Source organism: Squalius cephalus (genome assembly GCF_949319135.1).
Source record: "Squalius cephalus genome assembly, chromosome: 18".
NCBI classification, from domain to species: domain Eukaryota; kingdom Metazoa; phylum Chordata; class Actinopteri; order Cypriniformes; family Leuciscidae; genus Squalius; species Squalius cephalus.
The window spans coordinates 27880628-27904680 of record NC_137139.1 but is presented as its reverse complement, the minus strand read 5'-3'; the positions used below and the strand labels follow the sequence as shown (position 1 = coordinate 27904680).

General features: G+C 37.0%; 1 protein-coding gene and 1 long non-coding RNA gene across 4 annotated transcripts in view; both read left to right on the top strand.

Annotated features, from left to right (window-relative positions):
• Window positions 1-146: 146 nt before the first annotated feature.
• cbx5 (chromobox homolog 5 (HP1 alpha homolog, Drosophila)) lies at window positions 147-6837 on the top strand. The gene is made up of 6 exons (XM_079850426.1): window positions 147-304; window positions 1382-1454; window positions 2014-2227; window positions 3190-3421; window positions 3657-3757; window positions 6517-6837. Exons 3-6 carry the CDS (start codon window positions 2088-2090, stop codon window positions 6656-6658), a joined length of 615 nt encoding a protein of 204 aa, XP_079706552.1. The 5' UTR covers window positions 147-304; window positions 1382-1454; window positions 2014-2087; the 3' UTR covers window positions 6659-6837.
• A 9129-nt stretch (window positions 6838-15966) lies between these two features.
• Window positions 15967-24053, top strand: part of LOC307146440 — a 45357-nt gene continuing 37270 nt past the window's right edge. Inside the window, exon 1 of one of the 3 annotated variants that reach the window (XR_013819093.1) lies at window positions 15967-16112. This is a non-coding gene — a long non-coding RNA (uncharacterized lncRNA). Of the gene's footprint in view, window positions 16113-16710; window positions 16785-24053 lie in introns of those variants that run through there. The other 2 variants (XR_013819094.1, XR_013819095.1) reach the window with 2 other exon arrangements.

Sequence of the window (24053 nt, the reverse complement as noted above, 5' to 3'; positions counted from 1 at the left end):
TGCCTCACATTGAAAATATGTTTTTTTCTAAAAAGTTTTAATTAAATATAATTTAAAAAAGCACAGAAATATTAAGCAAAACCTGTGATTTTAGTAGCCATGTGGCGCGTGCGCATCCCATTGTATGCGAGCGAGGCTGTTTTTGGCGCGAGAGCGGCTCGCTCAGCCGCATGCTGATTGGCTAGACTCGCCACTGGACGGATGCATGCGCGAGAGGCAGCAAACTCCTGTGTGCAGGGAAAAAGCCGCCGCCGCCTCAGCCTCATTATCCAACACGAATAGAGAAACGTCGAAAAATACCTCAGTAAGTATAAAATAATTATCTACATTAACGGCATAATATGTCATTGTAGATTCTCCTTGCACTGTAAAATATATGCGCCGTCGTTGTTACGTTTAAACATGATCATATCAGGTGAAATCTGTTCAGTTCGGCCCGCGCTGTTGCTAAGCAAATGCTCACACAGTGTAGCGCGCACGACGATAACATTCAAATAAATGCGAAAAAGCGCGTGAATGCTTTGCTTGCATCGGTTAGACGACGAGAGTCAAATAAAGAAATAGAGAGTGTATGCTAATTGAGCTAGATTAGCCTGCTATCATGTGCGCATGGACATCGGTGAACCTTGTTTTTTGTTATTGCAGGCATTGGTTCGTTGAACTAGCTTATAGTAATTTGTACACAAACACACAACACCGCGGAATTATTTATCAAGCATGTTGTCTTCTATCTTTGTTTTGTTGCTCCTGTAGAATTAGATTTTAGTGAGGCAAACAGTAGTAATCAATGAGACTTCTGTAGCCAAATGTTAGCAGTGCAGCTAGCACTGCATTTAAATCCGATGTTGTTTATGTTATGTATGTTGGAATAAATGCATTGGAAATCAGCATATGACAAGAGATATGGACGTATGAAACCGTGGGAGTTGTGTAGGGTTGCTCAGTGTTTCACATTATTTGGCCTTGCTCCCTAAGATCCTTCATAACATGAAGATAAGAACACATGGCTGGTTTATCGCAGTTCTAGTGCAAGGTTGGTTAAATATATGTCTTTGTAAATTAATATGGGAACTGCATCCCAATCCAAACCAGTGGTGAGTGTTCAGACAGTGTGCACCAATATTTCCTATGCCTTTTAATTGATTAATCATTGTTTACTAAACATCTTTTGCAGTTTATTTATTTTGCTATTATTATTATGCATTTAAGCCTGAAATGATTTTGTAGCTCCTCAAATGAAATGCATTTGTATGTTTATTTCTAAAGAGGTCTGTAGAGTTTTTTTTTTTTTTTAAAGTTTCACTTAAGATTAAAGTTTCATACATAATATCTTGTTTATATTTAAATGCAAATATGTTTCAATGAACTGTATTTGCTTAAGGGATCCCTGAGCGCTGTGATCAAGAATCATCTCTGCATTTTAAGCGGTCACGACCTACAATAGAGGACTGTAGGTGAGAACAGAAAAACAAATACTGATTTTTGTCATTGCTGATAAGTTAACAAAAGTTTAACCTTAACTCTTAAGATTTTGAGAATTCTGCCGCCCTCTGTTATTATCATGTTATGAGCAATTTTAGTTCATGATAGTTTTTTTTGCTGGGAAAAGAATTTCACAATATAGACACTAGTCAGTACTAATACCCCATAATGTAGTCGATACTTGTACCTATGAAATCTTACGATTCTCAATACCACGGCAGAAACTATTGCTAACTGATTTCTTAAGTAAACATTTTTCTGTGTTCTTTGGCAATTTTTAAATTAAACAGTGTGTAATAAAATATAAATTGCAAATGACAAGCAATAGTACAATTAAAGATAACAAAACAAAGGTGCAATAGAAATAAACTTTTTCTAGAGTCTTAATAGCACTATCAAGTGTTTGTTTTGATCAGAATATGCACCTGAACAGTCAAATATGAGCACCCTGCAGTTTTATTCTTTGTAATTTTATGTGGTAAATAGCATCTACTCATAATCTTGCTAAGGTTTTTTTTTTTTTTTTCCCAGTTGACCACTTTCCTCCCCAGACCAGGGAGCCACAGAGGTCACATTAGCTCAGAGGAAGACACTTAGAATCAGCCATGGGAAAGAAGAACCAGAACCGTGAAGATGATGAGGCTGCTTCCTCAGATGAGGAAGAGTACATCGTGGAGAAGGTCTTGGACAGGAGAGTTGTGAAGGGCCGTGTAGAATATTTCCTCAAGTGGAAAGGCTTTACAGAGTAAGTCAGCATTGCCCTTTAAAATAATCTAAAAGCCCAGATACACCTCCTTCACCTAGGGGTTCGAAATACGTGAGCAGCGATATACTGTTAGCAAGCATCCTGACGCCGCACACACTGCTGAGAATGCCATTTAGATGAATATGTAAATATGTGCTGCGTGCCTTCCTCTCAATAACAAAATAAACACAAGTGACAGTGCTGAGAAACAGCAGTCAAAGGGATAGATCTACCAAAAAAGACAATTCTGTAATTTACTCGTTGTTCCAAACCTGTATGAATTTCTTTCTTCTGCTGAACACAAAAGTAGGTATTTTGAAGAATGTCAGTAACCAGACAGTTGATTGACTTACATAGTATGTTTTTGTTCCAATACTGTGGAAGTCAATGGGGCCCATCAACTGTCTGGTTACCGACATTCTTCAAAATACCTTCTTTTGTGTTCATATCAGCAGAAGAGAGAAATTCATACAGGTTTGGATATGTTTGCACCAGATCTGCAATTTAGTATTCCAGTCATGTCATGTTTATTTATTTAGCACTTTACACAATAGATTGCTTATAGGTAAACAGATCTACAGTATCAAACATGAAAAATGGCTGATTTTGTTTTAAATGATGTCACACCAATTCTTTCTTTGATTTTGCTTGAAGTATCTTGGGGTCTTAAGGGTGTCTACGCAATAGAATAGGCTGTTTTCACATCTTAGGAACATGTAGGTGTTGCTGCATGTAAAAGTCTTAAAATGCATGAAATGACAATGAAACGCGTCAGCAGTTTTTACACTGAGATGCAATGGCCCTGTCTAAATTCTAAACAAGAAATTAAGAAATTAGTTAAGATCAGTCAATTCTTGGCAATTTTAGTAGTGTGCAAACTTCCTGTTAGTATATCTCATGCACACATGATATGAGGAAATACAATGCTTTTAATTCATCATTGATTGTGCATTGTCTTGCAGCAAACACAACACCTGGGAACCGGAGAAGAATCTGGACTGTCCAGAGCTTATCTCAGAGTTCATGAAAACCTATAAAAAGGGAAGCAGTGGAAGCCCACCCAGCAGCAAGCCCTCCAGCACAGGCTCTTCTTTGGCCCGTCCCAAAGACAGTAGCGGCAGCAGCAGCACAAGCAAGAGGAAAAACTCAGAGGAAGAGAACGGGAGTGGCAGTAAACCCAAAAAGAAAAAGGAGGTACAGGCTTAACAAAAGTTTAAGAGCCCATACTCAAGCTTCATTTGCATGTGATTACCATGCAATATCCATCTCGATTATGCAAATATATCCAGTGGGCTGAAATGAATTCTACATAAATCATTTCTTAAGTGATATTGTTGTGGTGGATTAGTGTATTAAATGTGGTGGTGTTAATGATATTTCTAGTTTGAGTCATTTTATGGATTTTGATCTTAGTCTTTGTTTTTCTTAGGATGAGATTCTTGTAGCAAGAGGGTTTGAGCGAGGCCTGGAGCCTGAGAAGATTATTGGAGCAACAGACTCTTGTGGAGACCTTATGTTCCTTATGAAGTGGTGAGAAATTTATTTCAATGAAAAATCTGACCATATTCTCTGTCGAAAATTGTCTTCTAAGTAGCCTACCCATGTGAACTGTGAGCCCAGTACTGAATAAATAAATAAATAATAAATAAAAAATGCTAAGAAACAGTTTGTAACATCAACTTATTTATTTAATATTACAAACTGTTATATTAACTTAATATTACTAAAGGGATAATATTAATATTAACCTGTTTATTCATGAAATAAAAAATAATCAAAGTGACAAAGTGCTTAGAACTATTTTATATTTTAAAAAATCTGTAAATTTATATGTAAAAAGTCACAGAGTGACTGCTTTGAAAAGTTAGTAATAAAATGAACAACAAAGTTTATATAGAAACAGTGGCAGGTCTATAATTTTATACAGATCATTTGACATACAGTATCAGATTTTATTGTTCCATCCATTGCTGTGGTTATCACTGTCAATCACGCATTTAAATACAGTTGCCAATCCAGAAACTTTGCAATGTGTTGTTAGCAGCATGAAAATATGTATATATTATATACAGAATGCAAACAAAGATCGCTACCATCATAATCACTGAACTGAAGCTTAAATTAAACGCAAGGTACACAAAGTTGCACTCTTGCGAAAACTTCATTCAGGCGGCCACCAAATATTTTCAATGCAGGAAAAACCCTGTTAAAATGTGAATTCAGAACTGCAATGTATTTGGCATTTAAATTTGATTTAAATGTAATCACAAGTGGTCTCGATATGCATGTTAATGACAAGGATGTCTCTCGACTGACCAATTGTGATTGGATCACCCGAGATGGATGTTAGGACAATAGTTTCAATGGCCACATTTTCACCTGGGATTATGACTGATTTCATGCAACTGCCCTGTTATTGTTTCTTTGTCTGAACTTTGCTCACATTCACACTCCTTCCCTGTGTGAGACTGAAGAACCTATATTTTTGTCTCAGTTTTACACATATTTACACCTGTACATTTGAAACCCATCATTGTAGTCTCCACTCAGCATTTATTTATATTTGACTTGTTTACAAATACAGTTGGAGTTCCTGACTGGTACACTAACTGTAAAGGTTATATTAAACTTACCATACATGACAAATGATCACACTTTAATGGACTACAGAAGTTACACAAACAATAGCCGCTTTTCCAAGCTCAAGTAGAAATATAACTGGAGCCGTTCCTTACCAATCTTTGAACCGTTTGGCCCTACTGAGTCCAAAAGCGTATTCCTTTTATGATCTTGTGTTGGTATTCTTTATAGATTGAGGCAGAAAATACAGTTTATTACAGATGTAGCCTTTTGCATCATATAGCATGCATTAAAACAGAGTGTTATCCTACTTGTCTATTGCCTAAATGTTCCATTGGTCAAATGTTACTAGCTGTACGCTGGCATAATACAATAAATCATAATTAAACTGCATAGTTGCATAATAAATGACTAATAAATTCATTTTTGCATATTTCTGTGTTCACTGCTTTCACAAATTTGTAAATGACTAGGCCTATCTCTGTAACATTTCTAATATAAAGCTGTGGTCAAATATGATGCATAGCTTCATATATAACCCTGAATATATTTTCAGGGTTTCTGTGGGTCCTTAATTCAATTTGATTGAATTTAAGGCCATAAAGTGTCTAAAATATCTTAAGTGGGTTAACAGGAGTCTTAAATTTTGGGACAGAGAAACTGGAATCGTGATGCAGCCTAATGTGATTATTAAACTTCAAAAGGGCTATGATTTTAATAAGTATGAACGCTTCACTTTCAAAGTAAAAATGTTCTACAGGGTCTGTTTCAGAGGAGTTCACAATCAATGAATACCACACATCTGTGCCAATCAAACTCTTATGATCCACTATTGATATTAATGTCTTTACTGTAGGGTGTTAATATTGTAATGTATTGAAGATGGTTGTTGGAGAGCATATTTTATCTCCATCATTCTGAATGAGCAGCTGGGAGTAGTAAAGCATAGGCATTTCAAAGTTAGAGTCCCAGTGTATATAATTGTTTATAATTAAAAAATCAAAAAAAAAAAAAAAATATTTTTAAAGGTGGTTGTTGTTGTGCAACTAAAACACCAATCTAAATCTGGCTTTTAATTGAATCTAAACTCTTGCAGCTTCTCTCTGGGCCGCCCAAAGACCAATAACATAATTTAACACATTCAATATACAGATTTGACTAGTGTCTGCACAATAATCTTATCGTCTTTCTTTAAACACAATATTACACCAGAAATTTGTCTGTATTGATATATTAGTACATAAACTAATTTCAATAAATATTAAATATTTTAAAGTTGCAGTTACCCTGTTGAAATTAGTTGAATGTGCCCCAGCCTGTTTAGGTAAAAGATCCTGAGTGACGTGATTTGAGATTGTAATTGAGCATATTTGCTCTGTTTTGACTTAATCGACAGTATTTTATTTGCACAGAAACACTGATTTTTATGACAGTAAAATATGTAGTGAATGTAAACAAAATCAGTATCTGATTGAAGTTAGTCAATCATGAGGTCTTTATAAATGGGTGTTTAATTCCGTTAAAGCTCTCCTAAATGAACTTGGTGCAGGAAGCTTTATCAAACAAGTGTATTTAAGGATTTTAATGTCACACCAAGTGATTTTTTTTTTATTCTTTTTTATTAGAACTTGAGCTTATTCAGTGCAGGATGATGTATAACCTTGTGCAATTGACCAATTAATGCAAATTTTACTGATGTCCCACCACAGGAAGGACTCTGATGAGGCAGACCTTGTGCTCGCAAAGGAAGCCAATCACAAGTGCCCACAGATCGTCATTGCCTTCTATGAGGAGCGTCTGACCTGGCATGAAGACGGCGATAAGAAGGAAAAGAGTGCCACGGCTGTTTAGACGGCATAAGGGGGAGGAAAGACACAATCCTCCGAACCTTGTGTTCTTCGTCGCACCGGTGACACTCTCATAGCCAACTTTTAACGGACCATTTAGAAAAAGAAACAGCCAGCGAGTAATGGAGGTTACTGCCCACCTTGAAAACCTCTACCCACCCTTCATGAAACAGCATCACTCACCAGACAAACCGAAAGGCCATGGCGAACTGTGGCAGCAGCGGAGAGCGGTGGAATGTGATCTCTTTTCTCTTACTCTTTCTGATCTTCCTTATTTTTTGTCATTTATTTGTGTATTTGTGCCCCTACAACTATGTTCTTATGATGTATTGTGTGCTAGTGTAGATGTGAAACCATGAAAACCCGTACATGCCAACCTTTTAACTTTATTCTCAGCTGATTTCGTAGTATTACTGACACGACTGAAAAAAAAACAAAAAACGGTTGAGGTTCAGTGTTCATCTATAACGCTGGATAAAGGGGTTTTCCAATCAGGTAGAAAGAATTTTGCTGTATCACAATTTTTAACTGTAATAATGACCCATGTGGGCCAGAATCCTGTGATTCATTTTATTTTTTTGCTTCTAAATGTCAGTAAAGCCACATTTATCTTATGATAACCTGCCCTGATTAAAATTAGGAAAATGATTGGCATCCATTTATTTTTTTACTTTATCCCTCTAACGTGTAAAAATTATATAACTTTTCTAGCGTCAAAATTGGCCCTTTTTAACCATTCTTAATCTTTAAACTCGTCACTCTTGCTTGTAGGAGGGCAGACAATCGTCATCACCTGAGTGTGAAATGGGACATTTTTAATCGGTTTCCACAATTTTTCCTTGATATTCATAAGTCTAACTGACATACTCCCTCTTGTGGCTGATTTTGGTGAACACATTCCCTGTTTGACCTCATGAACTCGTTCACGTGGTAGTTTAAGCATATGTCGGGTTCTTATTACTTTTTTAACCTAGAGTTGACTCAATAAAACTGTTTATCAAGGTCACGTGACTACACTGGAGTTTTGTGCTGTGTAGAGCTTTTTTGTTTTTACAGAGCATAATTGAACAAAGCTACTTTGAGATCATTTACAACAGGAAAAGTCTTTTATTTTAAACCTATAGACGTAGTCCACTGGCAGTAGAATAGTGGGAAAGGTTTAATTTGAGATGGAGTTGTTTGTAATGGGGGAAAAGTTTTTAAATGGTTGAACATGGTTACAATAATAATAAATAAAAAGAATTGGGTATGGTTTTTGTTGTATTGCAAAAGGACCATCCTTGACATGATCATTTCCACAGATGACTCAGTTCTTGCAGTTGATTTTAAAATGTGCAACAATAGATGTCTTGCTATGTTATGTGCACAGCCTTTTTTTTTTTTTTTTTTAAATGTCCTGTACCAAATTGTAGTAAATCAAGTTTTCAACACTAACAGTTGAATGTTTTTGGAAACCCTCAACCCTGGCTTTTTGACTCCGGTCATACTAAATAAATTCATTGTAGTGCTGAGATTATGCCAGTTTCACTCTATGCAATCTTGGAAAAAACAAATTTGAAACAATCTTTTAACCAATTAGATATGCAAAATCCTATTTTTAGTACAGTTGTAATTGCAGTGCAGTAATAAGTTTGATCTGATGCTGTGCTGATGTGTACCAGCAGATGTCATAATGGAGCAACTCTTGCCTGTTTGTTTCTACTAATAGAATACTTAACAGTAATTAAGTAATAATAGCAGGTTAAAACCTAGAAGAATAAGAATTCATGGGCATATTTGAACTTCAAATGTCTTATATCCTAATTCAAAGTGTAGCCTAATATTTGGCTTATAAATGCATATTCATATATAATTCATAATGCATACTTGAGAGCTCATATATCTACTTTTCTCTATTTTGACCTAGTCTTGAAACAGTTTAATGCCAATTTCAGTAATATTCACTCAGTTTCATGCAACTTCCCCATGTTTGAATGCCTTAGTCTACATCTATCTTTCAGATGACGGTATGCTGTTGCACAGGCACTAGCCCTGCCCTGCAGATTTGAGCCTCAACACACTTCCAGTTCAGCCTCTTCCTTTTGTATTCCGTCTCTGAGACATTTGGACTACTGTGAATGTGACTTGTAGCTCCTTCATGGCCTCAGCTCCACACAGTCCAGCGTCTGAGCCGGAACCCCTCCCTTTAATACCGCTTTCTCGACTACCTCAGTGGCAGTGGAATTTTCCAAAGGGGAAAAGGGGAAGCGGTTCAGCTCTGAAAAGGAATGCAGAGGTCACTAGTAAATTTTCAGCCCCGGGGAGCAGAAGTCTCATCAGATAACTGAGAGGCTGCATTTATGCTTTATGAAACACTGGAGAGCTGAGCCTGTCACACTCGCACTGCTCCACCAGGACTCAAGGAATGTTAGATCAGGAAAAGAGAAGTAGGCTATAGAATCTATAAAGTCACATTGACAAAAATACACTTAAAAAACGTTCACAACAAGGACGCTAACTACAACGACATCTATATTATCGTCCACACCAACGTACGATAAAGTAATGTTTATTACAAGCGCGTGCTGCAGTTTTGGTCGTCAGCTTTAAATGCTCGAGCTCTTTACAGCAGAATGGATTCTGATTGGCTGTCAATGTTTTTCTCGTTCATCAGCTGGAAAAAAAAAATCGTTCGATAACGACATCGTTCATCATTATATTTGTGATGTAAGTTAGGTCTAATCATTATATCGTATCATTATAGTTGTGATGTGGACTCACTCTGCTATTCTTTTCAATTTAAGATGTTTTTTTTGAACGTCATCGTTATAGTAGCCCACTGTGAACGGGCCTTATTAATGCTGGAACAAAATACGGTTGAAATACATTTTGTGAGTGAGTTTAAATGAATAGTTCACCAAAAATAAAAATTCTATAGGCCTACTCTCTTTAAAATAAAGGCTTCAAAAAGGGAGTTTTCGCAGTGATGCAATAGAATAACCATTTTGGGCTCCCCAAAGAACCTTTCAGTGAACAGTTCTTAAAAGAACTGTGAATAACTAAAAAAAAAACAATCTAAAGATGGATTTTGGAATCCAAATGGATGGAAAATCCAAAATGGAAAAGTCCATAGATTTGAAAAGTTCTTAATGGAACCATAGATGCCATAAGAGCCTATATATTTAAGAGTGTAATCAAACCTGAATGACATTCTTTTGTGAAACAAAGCTAGTAAGTCATACATGACTTTGGAACAACACAAGGGTGAGTAAATGATGTCAAATTTGTCATTTTTGGTGAACTATCCCATTAAAGTCATAATCCCCATGGTGAAACCCACAATGCTGAACTACGTGCAGGACGTTGAGGCTTGCCTGAGCGACGTTTTTCCCCATAAGGAAAGAGTGCACGCTTTGAATATGTTTGCTGAAGCAAAAAAAAAAAGTCTGCAAGCATCGAATAGAGTCAGTGTGCAAAATTTCTGGGATGCATGTGGTCCGATGGGTTTTCGGTGCACATAAGCTCAAATAGATGGCTGTCAAGGGGACCACTGAACAGCTGTGGGCGAGGGCTGGAGTTTGGGAGGGGAAGACTGCAGCAGTGTGTTCGATCCACACTGCACCACCATCCAAACAGCCTAAACGCACACACAAAGTGCGCTCGAGCGCCGTCGCTTTCGTTTGGAGTCCTGCTGTAGGCCTCAGAAGTACGATATGAGACCTTTCTCGAATCCCTTTTCAAACCTAAACGCACACAAAAGCGCCATTACGCCATGATTCTGCTGAATTGTAGTGCAGTATTATGTGCGGCGTCATTAAGAACGCAAGGTCACGCCATTAGCCGTGACCTTTCGAGACACTTATCGCCCCTCTATTGGGTTGTTGTTCGAGCCGTGCATCGTGATGGCACAGCAATGCTCTTTGGGCCTCAGTTGCGTTTAAAGCGCAGCAAAGCTTGGAGAAACAAAGCCCAGCCTCTCCCCAGCAGCCCCCACCCTGGAGCGAGCAGTCCTCCTCCACCCCCATCTCTTCCCCGAGCCAGGGGAGTGAGAGAATTATGGCCGCCATAAAAGGCAGATAATGCATTGTTAACTAATTCTGTCTGCTCAGAGCTGATGTATCCACTGCTCTAAATCTCCATGCCTCCAATAAAATGCAAATGCTAATGCTCGCCCTCCACGAGCTGATATCATTTTTAACAGGCCGGAGGTAAAAGCTGAGATAGGGTGGGGCAGGGGACGACATAGACAGCGTGAGGTTTGCTATCCGGTAGGAAGAAGAAGATACAGCGAGACGAGAAAGCCTATTAGAGCTGCGTTTAATAGCAAAGCTCTCTATGAACGCCCGGTTCTGGTGCTCTAGCTTTTGGAGGCAGGGAGCTGAATGAGCACAGAGTAAATGTCAGTGTGTATTGCTCTATGAACTGATTCATGGGCTTTTTTAAATTAGCTTTGAGCAAATCATTACATTACTTTGTATGTATTATTTACAGCGCACTGCACGACGAGTTTCGGTATTGAAATATTACATCCCTTAAGGACATTCTAATTATAAAAATCTGGGCATCTAAATCATAAATATTCATTTGAATACTTTCATTAAGATTTGTGGTACATTTGGCTATGATCTGGTTGTGACCAATATTTGATATTTTCTAAATTGCAATATATCAACTAGGCTATGTATATATATATATACTGTATATACACACACACATACAATGAAATCATGTTTACAGTCCTGCAGTTTCATTTCTTTGAGATTATGTTCTGTAATTAACAAAGAAGATTCCAGTACTCGTTCCTGTAACCTGCTGGGACTTCTAAATATTGATTCAGATCTATACTTCAATTACAAAATGGCAGTTTTCTGTCATTTGTTAATGATGGCTGATTTGTGTCCCTTCTACGCTTGCCGTGTTCTGTAATTAGACTGTAAATTCATTTTCACTGGGGGTGTTAAAGATGAGAGAGAAAGAATAAAAGAGATAATGTCAAGCCGTTATTAGCTGAAAATGTTTATTTCAAGCTTTTAAACTTCATGGAATTATTCTTACACCAGAATTAAACCAGCCTTGCAATTACACATCCACATTTATATATTTATTTATATGATTTATGTAACGTCCATCTGCAAATGTGTTGCGGCTGACCTCCTCTGGCATAAAAATTGACCACTCTGCTGATATAGCCTCATCATAGTAGGCCAAATTCACTTCGATATGTTGGTTTCAATTGCTTTTCGTTTAGTAGTATTGCCCTGGTTTTCTCTGATGACTGTTATTTAATGCTTATAAGCCTAAACGGATCACAGTGCACTTGGAACTAACGGCACAGTTAATCTCAGTAACCGTCTCGGTTCTGCTCTGAAATTACACACTTGTGTGTATTCATCGTGTTGGAGGGAAGCAATTAAACACCTTTGAGTTGGCACACTGCTATCTGAATCGATTCTGAGCATGTAGATCAGTATAACTATACAAGTTACTATCAAAATTATTCATTAAGATTTTGATTTAAAAAATATATTTTTTATATAGCGGTCAAAGGTTATGTTTTTGAAATAAGTGTCTAAGCTGGTTTTATTTAATCAAAATACTGTGAAATATTATTAGATTTTTATATATATATTTAATATTAATATATTTATTATTATCAATGCTGAAAACAGTTGTCCTGCTACAGAAATTTATAATAAATCTTGTTTCATTGAACAAGTTCTATTCTGAACTTCAGTTCATTGAACAGAAGTTCAAATGAAATTCTGTTCATTGAACTTTCTATTCATCAAAGAATCCTAAAAAAATGTGTCACAGTTTCCACAAAAATATTAGGCAGCCCAAACTGTTTTCAGCATTAATAATCCATAATAAAATGAACCATTATTACTAACTGAGCAGCAAACCAGCGTATTATAATGATTTATGAAGGACACTGAAGACTGGAGTAATGATGCTGAAAATTCAGCTTTGCATCACAGGAATAAACTGTAATAATATTTCAAAATATTACTCCTTTTTTCTATTTTTGTTAAAATAAATGCAGCATTGGAGAGCATAAGACACTTCTTTCAAAAGCAAAAAAAAAAAAAAAAAAAAAATCTTCACTTGAGAGGCAAATTTACAGAACGAAAGGTCAGCCAAAAGTGCCCACCTGCAGGCCTCTCTAACATCCCATCATGCCCCTGGGCTAGGAAGACCACGTTGCATTACTTGGGTTGTTTTTGGTCAGCATGTGTCCTCTAATTTATGATGGCGACTTATCGGCGCCTATTTTGCTTTAAAAGTCTTCTTGAGTTTCCTGGCTGAGCTGGATGTGTGGAGAGTGCTAATCCACTCACATTCAGGACAGACACGTTCAGACGCTGGCCCGCGGCCACTCATTTTAACTGACAGCGCGCTGTTCTGCACAGACTGGAGCACAGGCGGATTGACATGGCACAATGGAGCCTCTAGAGTTACGGCATCCCCGGAGGACCCTGTGTTATCTGGCGGCGTTGGAAAACAGAGAGCCCTGTGATCTAACGGCGAGCACGACCCAGCCATGTGCAGGACGACCCAGCTGGGGCTGCGGCGGGCACATCTGTCTGATGGAAAAGCCGGCTCATCACATGCATCTCAATCGTAAAGTGTCAGAGAATGACTGAAAGGAATGACCTTTGAGACAGGGATTCCTCTATTGAATCTCTGTGAAATCCCCTGGCTTTCATGTAGTGCAGGCATTCATGCACTCTAACTCAAAATAATTTCATAAACAACATGATCTGGTTTAACGCATAAATCTGATGGAGAAAGTTAGAGTTAATTATCCAATTTGGCCTTAGATTTATTGGTATTTCAAAATTGAGGTCAGTGGCATTTTTTTTTTAAAGGAATGAATACTTTTTTTTATTCAGCAAAGGCGCATTAGATTGATCAAAAGTGATGGTAAAGATATTTATAGTGTTTTAACAAACGATTTCTGTTTCAAATAAATGCTGTTCTTTTGAACTTTCATTAAAGATTCCTGAAACAAATGGGTCATGGATTCCACAAAACTATTAAGCTGTTTTCTTGAGCAGCAAATCAGCATATTAGAATGATTTCTGAAGGATCATGTGACACTAAAGACTGGAGTAATGATGCTGGAAATTTAGCTTTGTATATCACAAGAATAAATGATATCCTAAGATATATTCAATTAGAAAACACTTATTATTAAACTATTAGATAATATCTAATATTATTTTACAACATTACTGTTTTAATGTATTTTTGATCAAATAAATGCAGCCTTGGTGAGAATAAGAGACTGCTTTCAAAAACATAAAAAAATGTATGCTCAATAACTATATTAAGAAACAAGGGGATGCAAACATTTGTTGATGACTGGAGTATTGGGACACCCCTCCAAATCATTGAATTGAGGTGTTCCGATCACTTCTATGGCCACAGTTGAATAAAATCAAGCACTAGGCCTCCAGACTGCTTCTACAAACATTTGTGAAAGAATGGGTCGCTCTCAGGAGATCAGTGTATTCAAGCGTGGTACCGTGATAGGCTGCCAACTGTGCAATAAGTCCATTCGTGAAATTTCCTCACTACTAAATATTCCATGGTCAACTGTTAGTGGTATTATAACAAAGTGGAAGCAATTGGGAACAACAGCAACTCAACCATGAAGTGGTAGGCCACGTAAAATCACAGAACGGGTCAGCGCATGCTGAGGCGACAGTGCGCAGAAGTCGGCAACTTTCTGTAGAGTGTGGCCTTCAGATTAGCTCAAGAACAGTGCGTAGAGCTTCAGAACTTCCAAAGGACGAGTCTGGGATTGGTGGCTGCCAGGATAACGGTACTTGCCTGAGTGTAAAGTGTAAAGTTTGGTGGAGGGGGGATTGTGGTGTGGGGTTGTTTTTCAGGGGGTTTTCCCTTAGTTCCAGTGAAATGAACTCTTAATACTTCAGCATACAGACATTTTGGACAATTTCATGCTCCCAACTTTGTGGGAATAGTTTGGGGATGTTCCTGTTCCAGCATGACTGCACACCAGGGCACAAAGCAAGGTCCATAAAGACATGGATGATGGAGTTTGGTGTGGAGGAACTTGACTGGCCTGCACAGAGTCCTGACCTCATCCCCATAGAACACCTTTGGGATGAATTAGAGCGGAGACTGTGAGCCAGGCCTTCTCACCTAACATCAGTGCCTGACCTCACAAATGCGCTTCTAGAAGAATGGTCAAAAATTCCCATAAACACACTACTAAACCTTGTGGAAAGCCTTCCCAGAAGAGTTGGAGCCGTTATAGCTGCAAAGGATGGGCCAACTCCATATTAAACCCCTACGGATTAAGAATGGGATGTCATTAAAGTTAATTTGCATGAAAAGGCAGATGTCCCAAAACTTTTGGCAATATAGTGTATATATAATTTTAAAAATATTTAAAGTATTTTTTTATATCTTATATTTGTACAAATAAATTAGGAGATAAAAGGGGCATTATGTATTCAATTGTACAGTATATACAAAAAAAAACATTCTAAATTGTTTTATAAATAGAAAAACCTTCATCAGACCTGTCTTTCCCCCATTTGTTCTACAATACAACCAGAACGGCCTTGCAGAAATCCAGGAATTATGAGAGGATTGAGCAAATGGTCTCCCCACCAGATGACATCTCTCTCTGGCTCTTCCTCAAATCACACTCTTACTCCCGTCCTGTCTGTCTTGACTGCTAGAGATTTTCCACAAAGGATTTATCTTCCACAAAGGTTTCTATTTGTTTGTTGGGAGCATTGCTGGTTCTTCGAAGTGTTATGGACCAGTTCAACATGCTGCATTTGATTAGCAATCCTTAGAAGACTGTGAGGAAAAACAGTGCATAAAAATTTGTGTTGCATGTTTCCACTCCTGACCTCTCGAGTTCAGTTTGTCCGCACCTGGTTTCCTTTAGCCTTCTCATCATATGGAGAGGGAACAGGGTCCAAATGTTTAACAAACACATGGAGGAAAAAACATAGGCAGAATGGAATCTGTTCCTCTGTTGAGGATTCTGTCTGTAACATTGACGTTTAGCTTCTCACGGAAAGGAAAATGTCTTTGTTAAAGAGACATAGTATGTGTGTGAGAAAGAGCCATACTCAATTAAAGTAATACTCATTTATATGCTCTGTGGGTTTGACTAAATGAGATATTTTTATATTTATGTAGTATTTACAATAAAAATGTTGTCTGCACAAACATTGAGTCTAAATAATTCAAAATGAACTCCAAAAGATGCTTTTAAATGGCATGCCGAACTAGGTGAAAATGCATGGCAGATGTGTTACCTTGGCAACATCCAGATCACCAGAAGCTTGTCTTTCCTGTGCTGGCCAGTGGAGAGCAGAGAAACAACAGTGGCACTGCTGGGTTCACTTACTGCCCTGCTGGAGCCTCCGACGGCCACTAGACTACTGCTTCTGAAGCCTCCTGCTGTTTTGGGTTCCTCATCATAAATCCAGGTAAGCAGTTTGAGTCCTTGTGTGCAGGACAAGGCATAGGCCTACATAAGATTTTGTCTTTGAGAAGAAAAAAACACAACTTAAACCTGGAAATAAACAGAAAGTTTAAGGATTATGCACTCCAAAATAAACTATTTCATCCAAAGGTTTAAACTGCGTCAAGCCTAGTATTTTCACAAATGTCAGGGTGGGGCAAGTTGGCACAGGCGTTTTAAATATTTACACAAGGGTTGTAAATACATTTGTACAATACATAATAGCCTACTAGTTGCCAAGACTTTAGGTTGTGTATTTATAAACGTTTTTTTTTTAAAAAAACCGCACCCTGAAAAAATATTGTATGCACGCACATTTTAACAAATGCCAGTAAGACTCGTTTCGATCGACTCTGTCTAATGACTCGTTTGAGTAAATTACTCAATGACTCACTTATTACACAAAAAAAGATCTTGCTTTAAACGGTGAAACTTATTTATTTTATTTACCTATGCGTGTAACATATACGGAGCCACTGAAAAAATTAGTAACGAAAAAAAAGAATATTATTTTTATCGATCAGATTCAAAAAGTCGAGTCACGAATCTAAAGCCCCACGCTAGTTGTCACCTGATCATGTGACTCAACATGGCGCTTTCACGGGGAATAATTTTGAGTCGCCACGGCTTTATGTGAGTGAGTATCATTTTAAACATTTCTTAAACGTGTTGTATGGTGGGAACGAATTTACTTGAGCAGATTTTTCTGTTGTTTGGTTTGTACAGGGGTCCAAGAAGTTTGCGAACTTTTTGTTTGACAAATGCCCCCCTAATGCGATGATCCTTTTTCTAAAATATGATACAGACTAGGGATGCAACAATACAGTTAGCCCACGGTTCAATACATACCTCGGTTTTTTAACCACGGTTTTCGGTTCGGTTCGGTTCGGTTCTGACACATAATAGTGTTTTTTTGTTATTCTGTGCTTAGGCAATAGGAACAGTAAGAGGTTAAGGAGAAAAAAATAAAAACGATTTATTGCAATACTCCTTTATTTTACTTAAAAGCTAAGCAAAGTCCACTAGTTCTTAGTGTATTGTATAATATACAATTAACACTGACATCTCTTTACCTCAGAGCGTCCGTTAACTGAATGTCACCTGAAAATCCGATAACATCAGCAATTTTCATTCAAGCAGCTGATTTCTGTGAATGAATGTAAAACTAAATGTATATTGCAGCACAGGGTGAAGTCAGTATATACATTAACGACGATTTGAGACAAATAAATGTACATTTAATGTAAAACTATATAGATGGCATTCTGTGGCGCGGCAGGATTTTGAACACGGTCCTGAGCCGAAAGGCGCCGACGGTGTGTGTAGCGCTACGTACACACACTCATAGAGAATAATGTTTTCGAATTTAAAAGACGTGGCGCTGCGCGTCCGGTGTGCGACCCCTTTAAATTGACCATTTCAAATAAACATATTTGTGCCTTCAGACAGTGATATTGGGTGATGGCGCCGCAGATGTGCAGTCATGTTGGAAGTGTCTCCGTTTGAGTAGGCTACACGTGTAAAACAATGCTTGCACACAGTTATTTTTATTGTTTACCGTTTTTTCTTCCTCGGCACTATACTCAACGGCAAAACCGAAATGTCCCCACACCACGGATTTGAAAGACGCCGGCGCTTCCTCGTACTGTAGCCTCACTTCACCGCCGCTCGCCATGTTAAAGTGTGGAATGATGGTTAAGCGCCCCCTAAATTTAGAGCATATTGAATATTTACTCGCGGGGAATTTCCTTATCAGCTTGTAGACTTACAGGCACACACAAACAGTCAATTCGGAGAGAAATAAAACGCACATAAATTATTTAAACGTAAAACCGAAAAAACCGCAATTCACAAGCGCGTATTGAACCGTGGATGTCGTACCGAACGGTTCAATATTATATTGAGAATTGTGGCATCCCTAATACAGACCTATTGTTATATTAACATGTAGGCCTATAAAGACAGACTTCTACCGTGTAAGAACAACAGCAAGGGTTATCATTTAAGGACGAGTTGTTTTAACAATCAGCGTTATTGTCTCTAATTGTACTCAAGTCAAATAATTTAAAGAAAAACATGCTTTTTCGTCTGATTTCTTTTTCCTTACTTTTACAAAAACACGACTGTCAGTAGCCTCTAGCTATAGGCCTACTTAAAAGGTTAGTTCACCCACATTTTCTGAGGTGACTTTATCGCTTTATATGATGAACAGATTTAATTTAAAGGGGGGGTACAATGGTGTTTCATGTATTCAGAGTTGTTTACAGTGTTAAAGAGATGGATTCTCATGCTTAACATGGCCAAAGTTTTTAAAAAATATTTTGGACGAATAACGGAGAATTTCTGTGCCGAAAATCTTACTTCCGTGTTGGTACAAGTTTCGGCTGTTTTTTTTTCGACCGTGGATCTAATGACGTAGACCAGAGTGGAACTCCTTATATGAGCATTTCTCCCGGAAAAGCTCGCCCGCGCACACGTCGACCAGAGGAGAGTGAGACCGCGCACATCAACGCGCTTCAACAGGAAATCATCGGCAGCGCTGCATAGTGTCTCCAAAGTGTGTTTTTGGATGTGAGGGAAAGCTTACCATGTTCAGCTTCCCAAAGAACCCAGCGTTAGGATCAGTGGATGCAACGATGAATGTTTTATAAACAAAGCCCAGATCGACGGATTCTCTCTATGGCTCTGGCTTCGCCCACACGGCCCGCCTCCAGACGCTCGGTTTTTTCCGGAAAGACTCGGTACAGCTTATCTTTCTTTTATAAATATAATAAAACTAAAGACTTTTTGGAGATATGAAGGATGCAATACTACTCTAGGTACTCAAGATTAACAGGAGATTGAGTGAAAATGAGCATTTCACCCCCCCTTTAAGCTTTTATTCACATAATTATTGAACAACACACACCTCAATTATGGTAAGGGGAAGCTCAAGCATGTTTGCTCAGGTTGTCATGCAGCACGTTTGAGCTTCAGCGAGAACCAATGAGGTTCATTCTTGCTTGTCAAGCATGTTCGGTTGAGCTTCTTTTTATGTTCGCTGATCAATGTTTTGGCTATATTTGAATAAAAGCCTATAAATCTGGTCATCATAAAGCGATCAAGTCTCTTCAGAAAATTTGGACTAAATTGCTTCTATTTGCTAGATTAGTTTTATGATCTCTTTATGAACTGTTTGAGTGGCAAAGTGGTAGTTGCGTAGACTGTCAATGGAGGGACAGAAAGCTCTCAGATTCCATCAAAAAGATCTTCATTTGTGTTCTGAAGATGAACAAAAGTTTTATTTCGGGGTTGGAATGACAGGTGAGGGTGAGTAAATGATGGCAGAATTTTAATTTTTGGGTGAGCTAACCCTTTAATCGTGATCAGTCATGATTCTTGTAATTTATGACCAAAGCGAACATTAATAATGCTACATTTTATATTCTTTCTTTCTTTAAAATTCATTCTACTTATATGTGCATTAAGTGTCTAAAACTATAGGGCCACTCTGTTTTTTCAACCCCACCTGAAATCTCCCAAACCTTCTTGGTTCCTGGTGTGTCTGCTGCCCTCTGGCCTTCTGAGCAGGACTTGCATTCAAGATAATGTCTAGTGTTCACGATCAGATTAAACTTGTAGAAGAGTGGTTTCAACAAACTGTTAAAATGTTATGTGAAAGACTAGTAAGATTTTTTCTTCTCTGGCAGTGTGATTGGAGCTCTGACAAACGTCTGTTACTATATCAGAGTTGGCACCGGTGGGACAGAGGCCAAACGGCGCTCTATACAGAGTTATGAGCTTGTGAATGAAGACAGATTGGGTACTTAAGGGCATGTTCACTCCTGTAAATAGCCACAGTGGATGTAATGTGCCTCTATTTTCATTTGATGTTAGTAATTCTGGCATCTATTCAACATTTATTCACAATAACTCAAGTATTTATTTGAATAATGTAAGTAAAATAATCATTGACTTGTCATGTAATACAATTAGGCCAATATAAAATCCATTTATTAAATGTATAAGAATTCATATTTATAAAATAGAATTTCTAAAAGTTAAAATTAAATTAACCATGAGTGCCTATTTTACAAATAAAAAAAGAATTAAGGTCATTTTATTGTCATTAAATAGGCTATACAATTGAAACTTTTAATGATGTTTTGCCTCCATTTTGTTCCATTTGTATAGTGCATCTGTAATCAGGTTTTGTTTCAGTTAGAGGAAAAATATTTTGAGTACATGAGAAAAATGTATTCTTTGCTGCATGGGAAGTATAATGTTATAAATGTTGTGGATTAGATCATCCACCATGACGGCCACTAGAGGGCGCTGTCAAGCTTATATATATTTTTTTAAATAAATAAAACGCTGTCTTGTGCATTTGCCTCAGTTTGAGGAATGGAAAAATGACCAGGACCACCTCTGTATGCCAGTATAATATAGATAGATTGTTTTTAGTGTTAACAGCTTGGTTTATTAAAATAATATAACATACATTCATTAAGTCTCCCTTAAAAATATGATAATGCTAACAAAGTAACAATGGTTTCCAACATAGTCTGCTGTTGTGGCTACAAAGATTGATTGATTGATTGATTAATTAATTAGTTTTGCCTTTAAAATGAAATTACAATTGACTTTTTACATGTTATTTTTGCTAAATAACTTTTCAGCAGTTACCATAACTGTAGGAACGAAGGTTATGCATTTTTGAAATGGTAAATAGTTAAGGTTTGTTAGGTAAATGTTAGGCTATGTCATAGGACTTCTTCCATTCCATGCTTCTACAATAGAGAAAAGTGTAAATGCATCAGAAAACAGAGGACATTTCTTGCATCTGTCTTTCAACAATTCTCTCTTTAATGGCAGTTCACTGCAGATCATTATTGTAGCATTTTCATGGAAAAAAACTATATTGTGAGGCTTTATTAAATTGTCAGAGAAAAAAATTCTGACTGGCGATAGTCAGTTCTTCTGTTGTGGTTGAAACGGCCAGCAGAGGGCACTTTATGATCAGTGTGAAGCGCATCTGAAGCTGATTAAAAGGTGCAAAATGATTATTCCCATTAACTTTAACTAAAATTAAAAGGAAAACAGAAATCTGAAAATAAACTTAAAATATTAATAAAACCGTAATTAGCATCTCAATCATACTAGAGTAACACTGTGCTGGATTCAAGCTTGCAAAAGGCAATGATTTGCCATTTAGTATGTGGGTTAACTCCTGGTTTCAAAAGTAAAAATTCAAATATTTCCATTCATATATTTCAACTATAATAGTTGAAAAAATGTTTTAGTCATTCCAGATAAAAGGTGCAGAACATCCAAATTAATTTCAGGCATTATTAATGTAAGCCTACTAAGTGAAAAAAAAAATGAGAGCCTTTTATTTTCTTGAACAAATAATTATTTGACCTTTGTCTGGCCGAAACAATATTCAGTGACATAAACAGTCATTTTAAGCTCTTACTTCCATTTCTCTTTCCTGCTGGAGTGTATATGGGATCAAAATGCTATTCCTCTTAAAATTTGCAGAGGCTTAGGTGAGTCTAATAAATCATGGATTTTGAAGCCGAACAGCAAAGTCATCTTTTCTTTGGCTGTGGCGTCTATGTTTTCAGGACTTGTGTGTTTTCGAATGTCCCATAGTTTAAAAAAACTTCTCTTTCTGTTCCAACCAAGTAGCATAGCTCACCTACTCTCAAAATATTGCAAGCCACAGGTTTGTTTGGCTTTGTGAGGAAGATGCTGAACATTTCCACCAGAGGTGGGGGTCTGCTTTGAAGGTCCGCAGTCCGCCAGATGCTCTGTCTGGGAATTACGTGCGTTGTCTTGGCATCCCGAGATGATGACTTTAATCAATCTACATGATAGCACTGGCAAAGTAGGACCCAATTTGTGAATTTTGAATCTCGTTCAAACCCGAATTTCAGGCCCTGTTTTTGATGGACCCTCTCCAAATGTTCTCACTCTTAACCGGCTGACATCCAGCTGTTACAGATGGTGGACGTTCTGGATCTAACTGGACAATATGTGGTCCAAGTCTCTGCTTCTCAGAACTGAGACCCCAGTGATCAGGCCTGTTGTTTTCCTTTGTGCTGCAGAGAGTTTTACTCTAGACATTCAAGATGATCGTGTGGTTTGAGCTTGCTGGAGTCTATCCAGTCATGGTGTTTCTCATCTTCTCTTTCTTTTTTTTTGTGAGTATGGGGAATAGAGGAAGTGGTATGTGTTATAATGAGAAACTGGAACTTAAAGTGGTGTATTTACAGGAAAATAAGGTGTGATTTGGTACATTTGGTACAAAAAAAAAAATAGTAAATTGATTATTGCATTAAGTTGACAGAAAGCTTCATATATTTGGAGTGAGATCCCATATTATATTTTTTTCTTCAGTAATTACCATTACTATATAATAGTATATATATATATATGTATGTATATATTATATAATTATTTTGACAGAAATGCAAGAAATGTTTGTTTGTTTTTTCAGTGATTAGCATAATTATAACTATAATATTGTGGCAGGTATTGTAATGATATGCACAAGTTGTCCCACAATAGTAATCAAATAAATAATTAAAATAAAAAATTGACAAAGCTTCTTAAACTTGAAGGACATCCCATATTATTATTATTATTATTATTATTATTATTTTTATTTTTATTTTTTTCTTAAGTAATTACCATTACTATCAAATATGTAATATTTTGCCAAATATGTTGGTATTGTAAGTTATTTTTTGGTGTATTTAATTTGTATACACACAGGTTGTCCCACAACCTTCATCACAAAAAGATGTATATAATAATGATATTTATAATATTTAAAAAAAAAAATGCTACTAAGATATTTTGTCAGAGACTCTTGTATTATTTGTTGTAAGTATATGCACAAAAAAAGTATACATAAATTGACATAAATTGAAAGCATCTTATACTTTAAAGGAGATCCCATTTTTATATTTTTATATTTTCATTTTTGAAAACTGTTATTAGATTTTTTTCTTTATTTAGTGCATGTACACACAAGTTACCCCTGAAATGACCTGTCTGCAATACAGTTTTCACATAAACATTTTTCCAGGTCGAACCAGTTTTCATACGGTAGATTTCTGACAGATAGTATGCAGAATGTTCACAGACAGGTCTGGATTTCATTGCTTCATACACGAACAGCTGCATCAAACCCCACCAGATATACACAGACTGTAAGCAACAGAAAATTTATAGCTAAACATTAATTACCAGGTAATCTCTCGCTTCGTATTGAATGAATAATTTACTGTTCAGAATGTGTGCTTGGTTACCTGGCAACCACCGCCATTCATTTACATTTTAGCATTGGCATTTGCGCTTATTTTTCATGGTGCTAAAATTCCAATTGGCAATAAAACACTGCAAATTAACATCCTCTGTGCAAACCATAGGTGTGTGTAAGGCCGTCGTGCTGCTTCAGGGTCTGGTGGGCTTGGAGGTGACCGTCAGAGCATGTTATGAGGATCTGAGATTGGTCTGGTCTAGAAAACACCAGCTTACTCTGAAAAATAAATAATAATGCAAGGTGTTCTTTGACAGTGTAACAGTCCCACAGCTGAGGGAAATATAATCTTGTATAGCCTATAAAAATGTTTAAACGTCTCTCAGGTCCCCTCCTCGAGTATTTCCACAGAAAATATTTGGCCCAGAAACAATTTTCACACTGTAAAAAATTAAGTACAATCAACTTGGATGTTTAAGTCATTTTAACTGAAATTACATTAATCTGACTTAAAAAATTAGTTGAATCTTGTATAACTTATGAAAAAAAGTTGAAAATTGCTTAACTTATTTTGATGAGTTAAAGCAATGTAAAAACATGTTGATCTAATTTTTTACAGTGAAATTGCTAGTAAATGTCAATTATTTACAAAGAGAC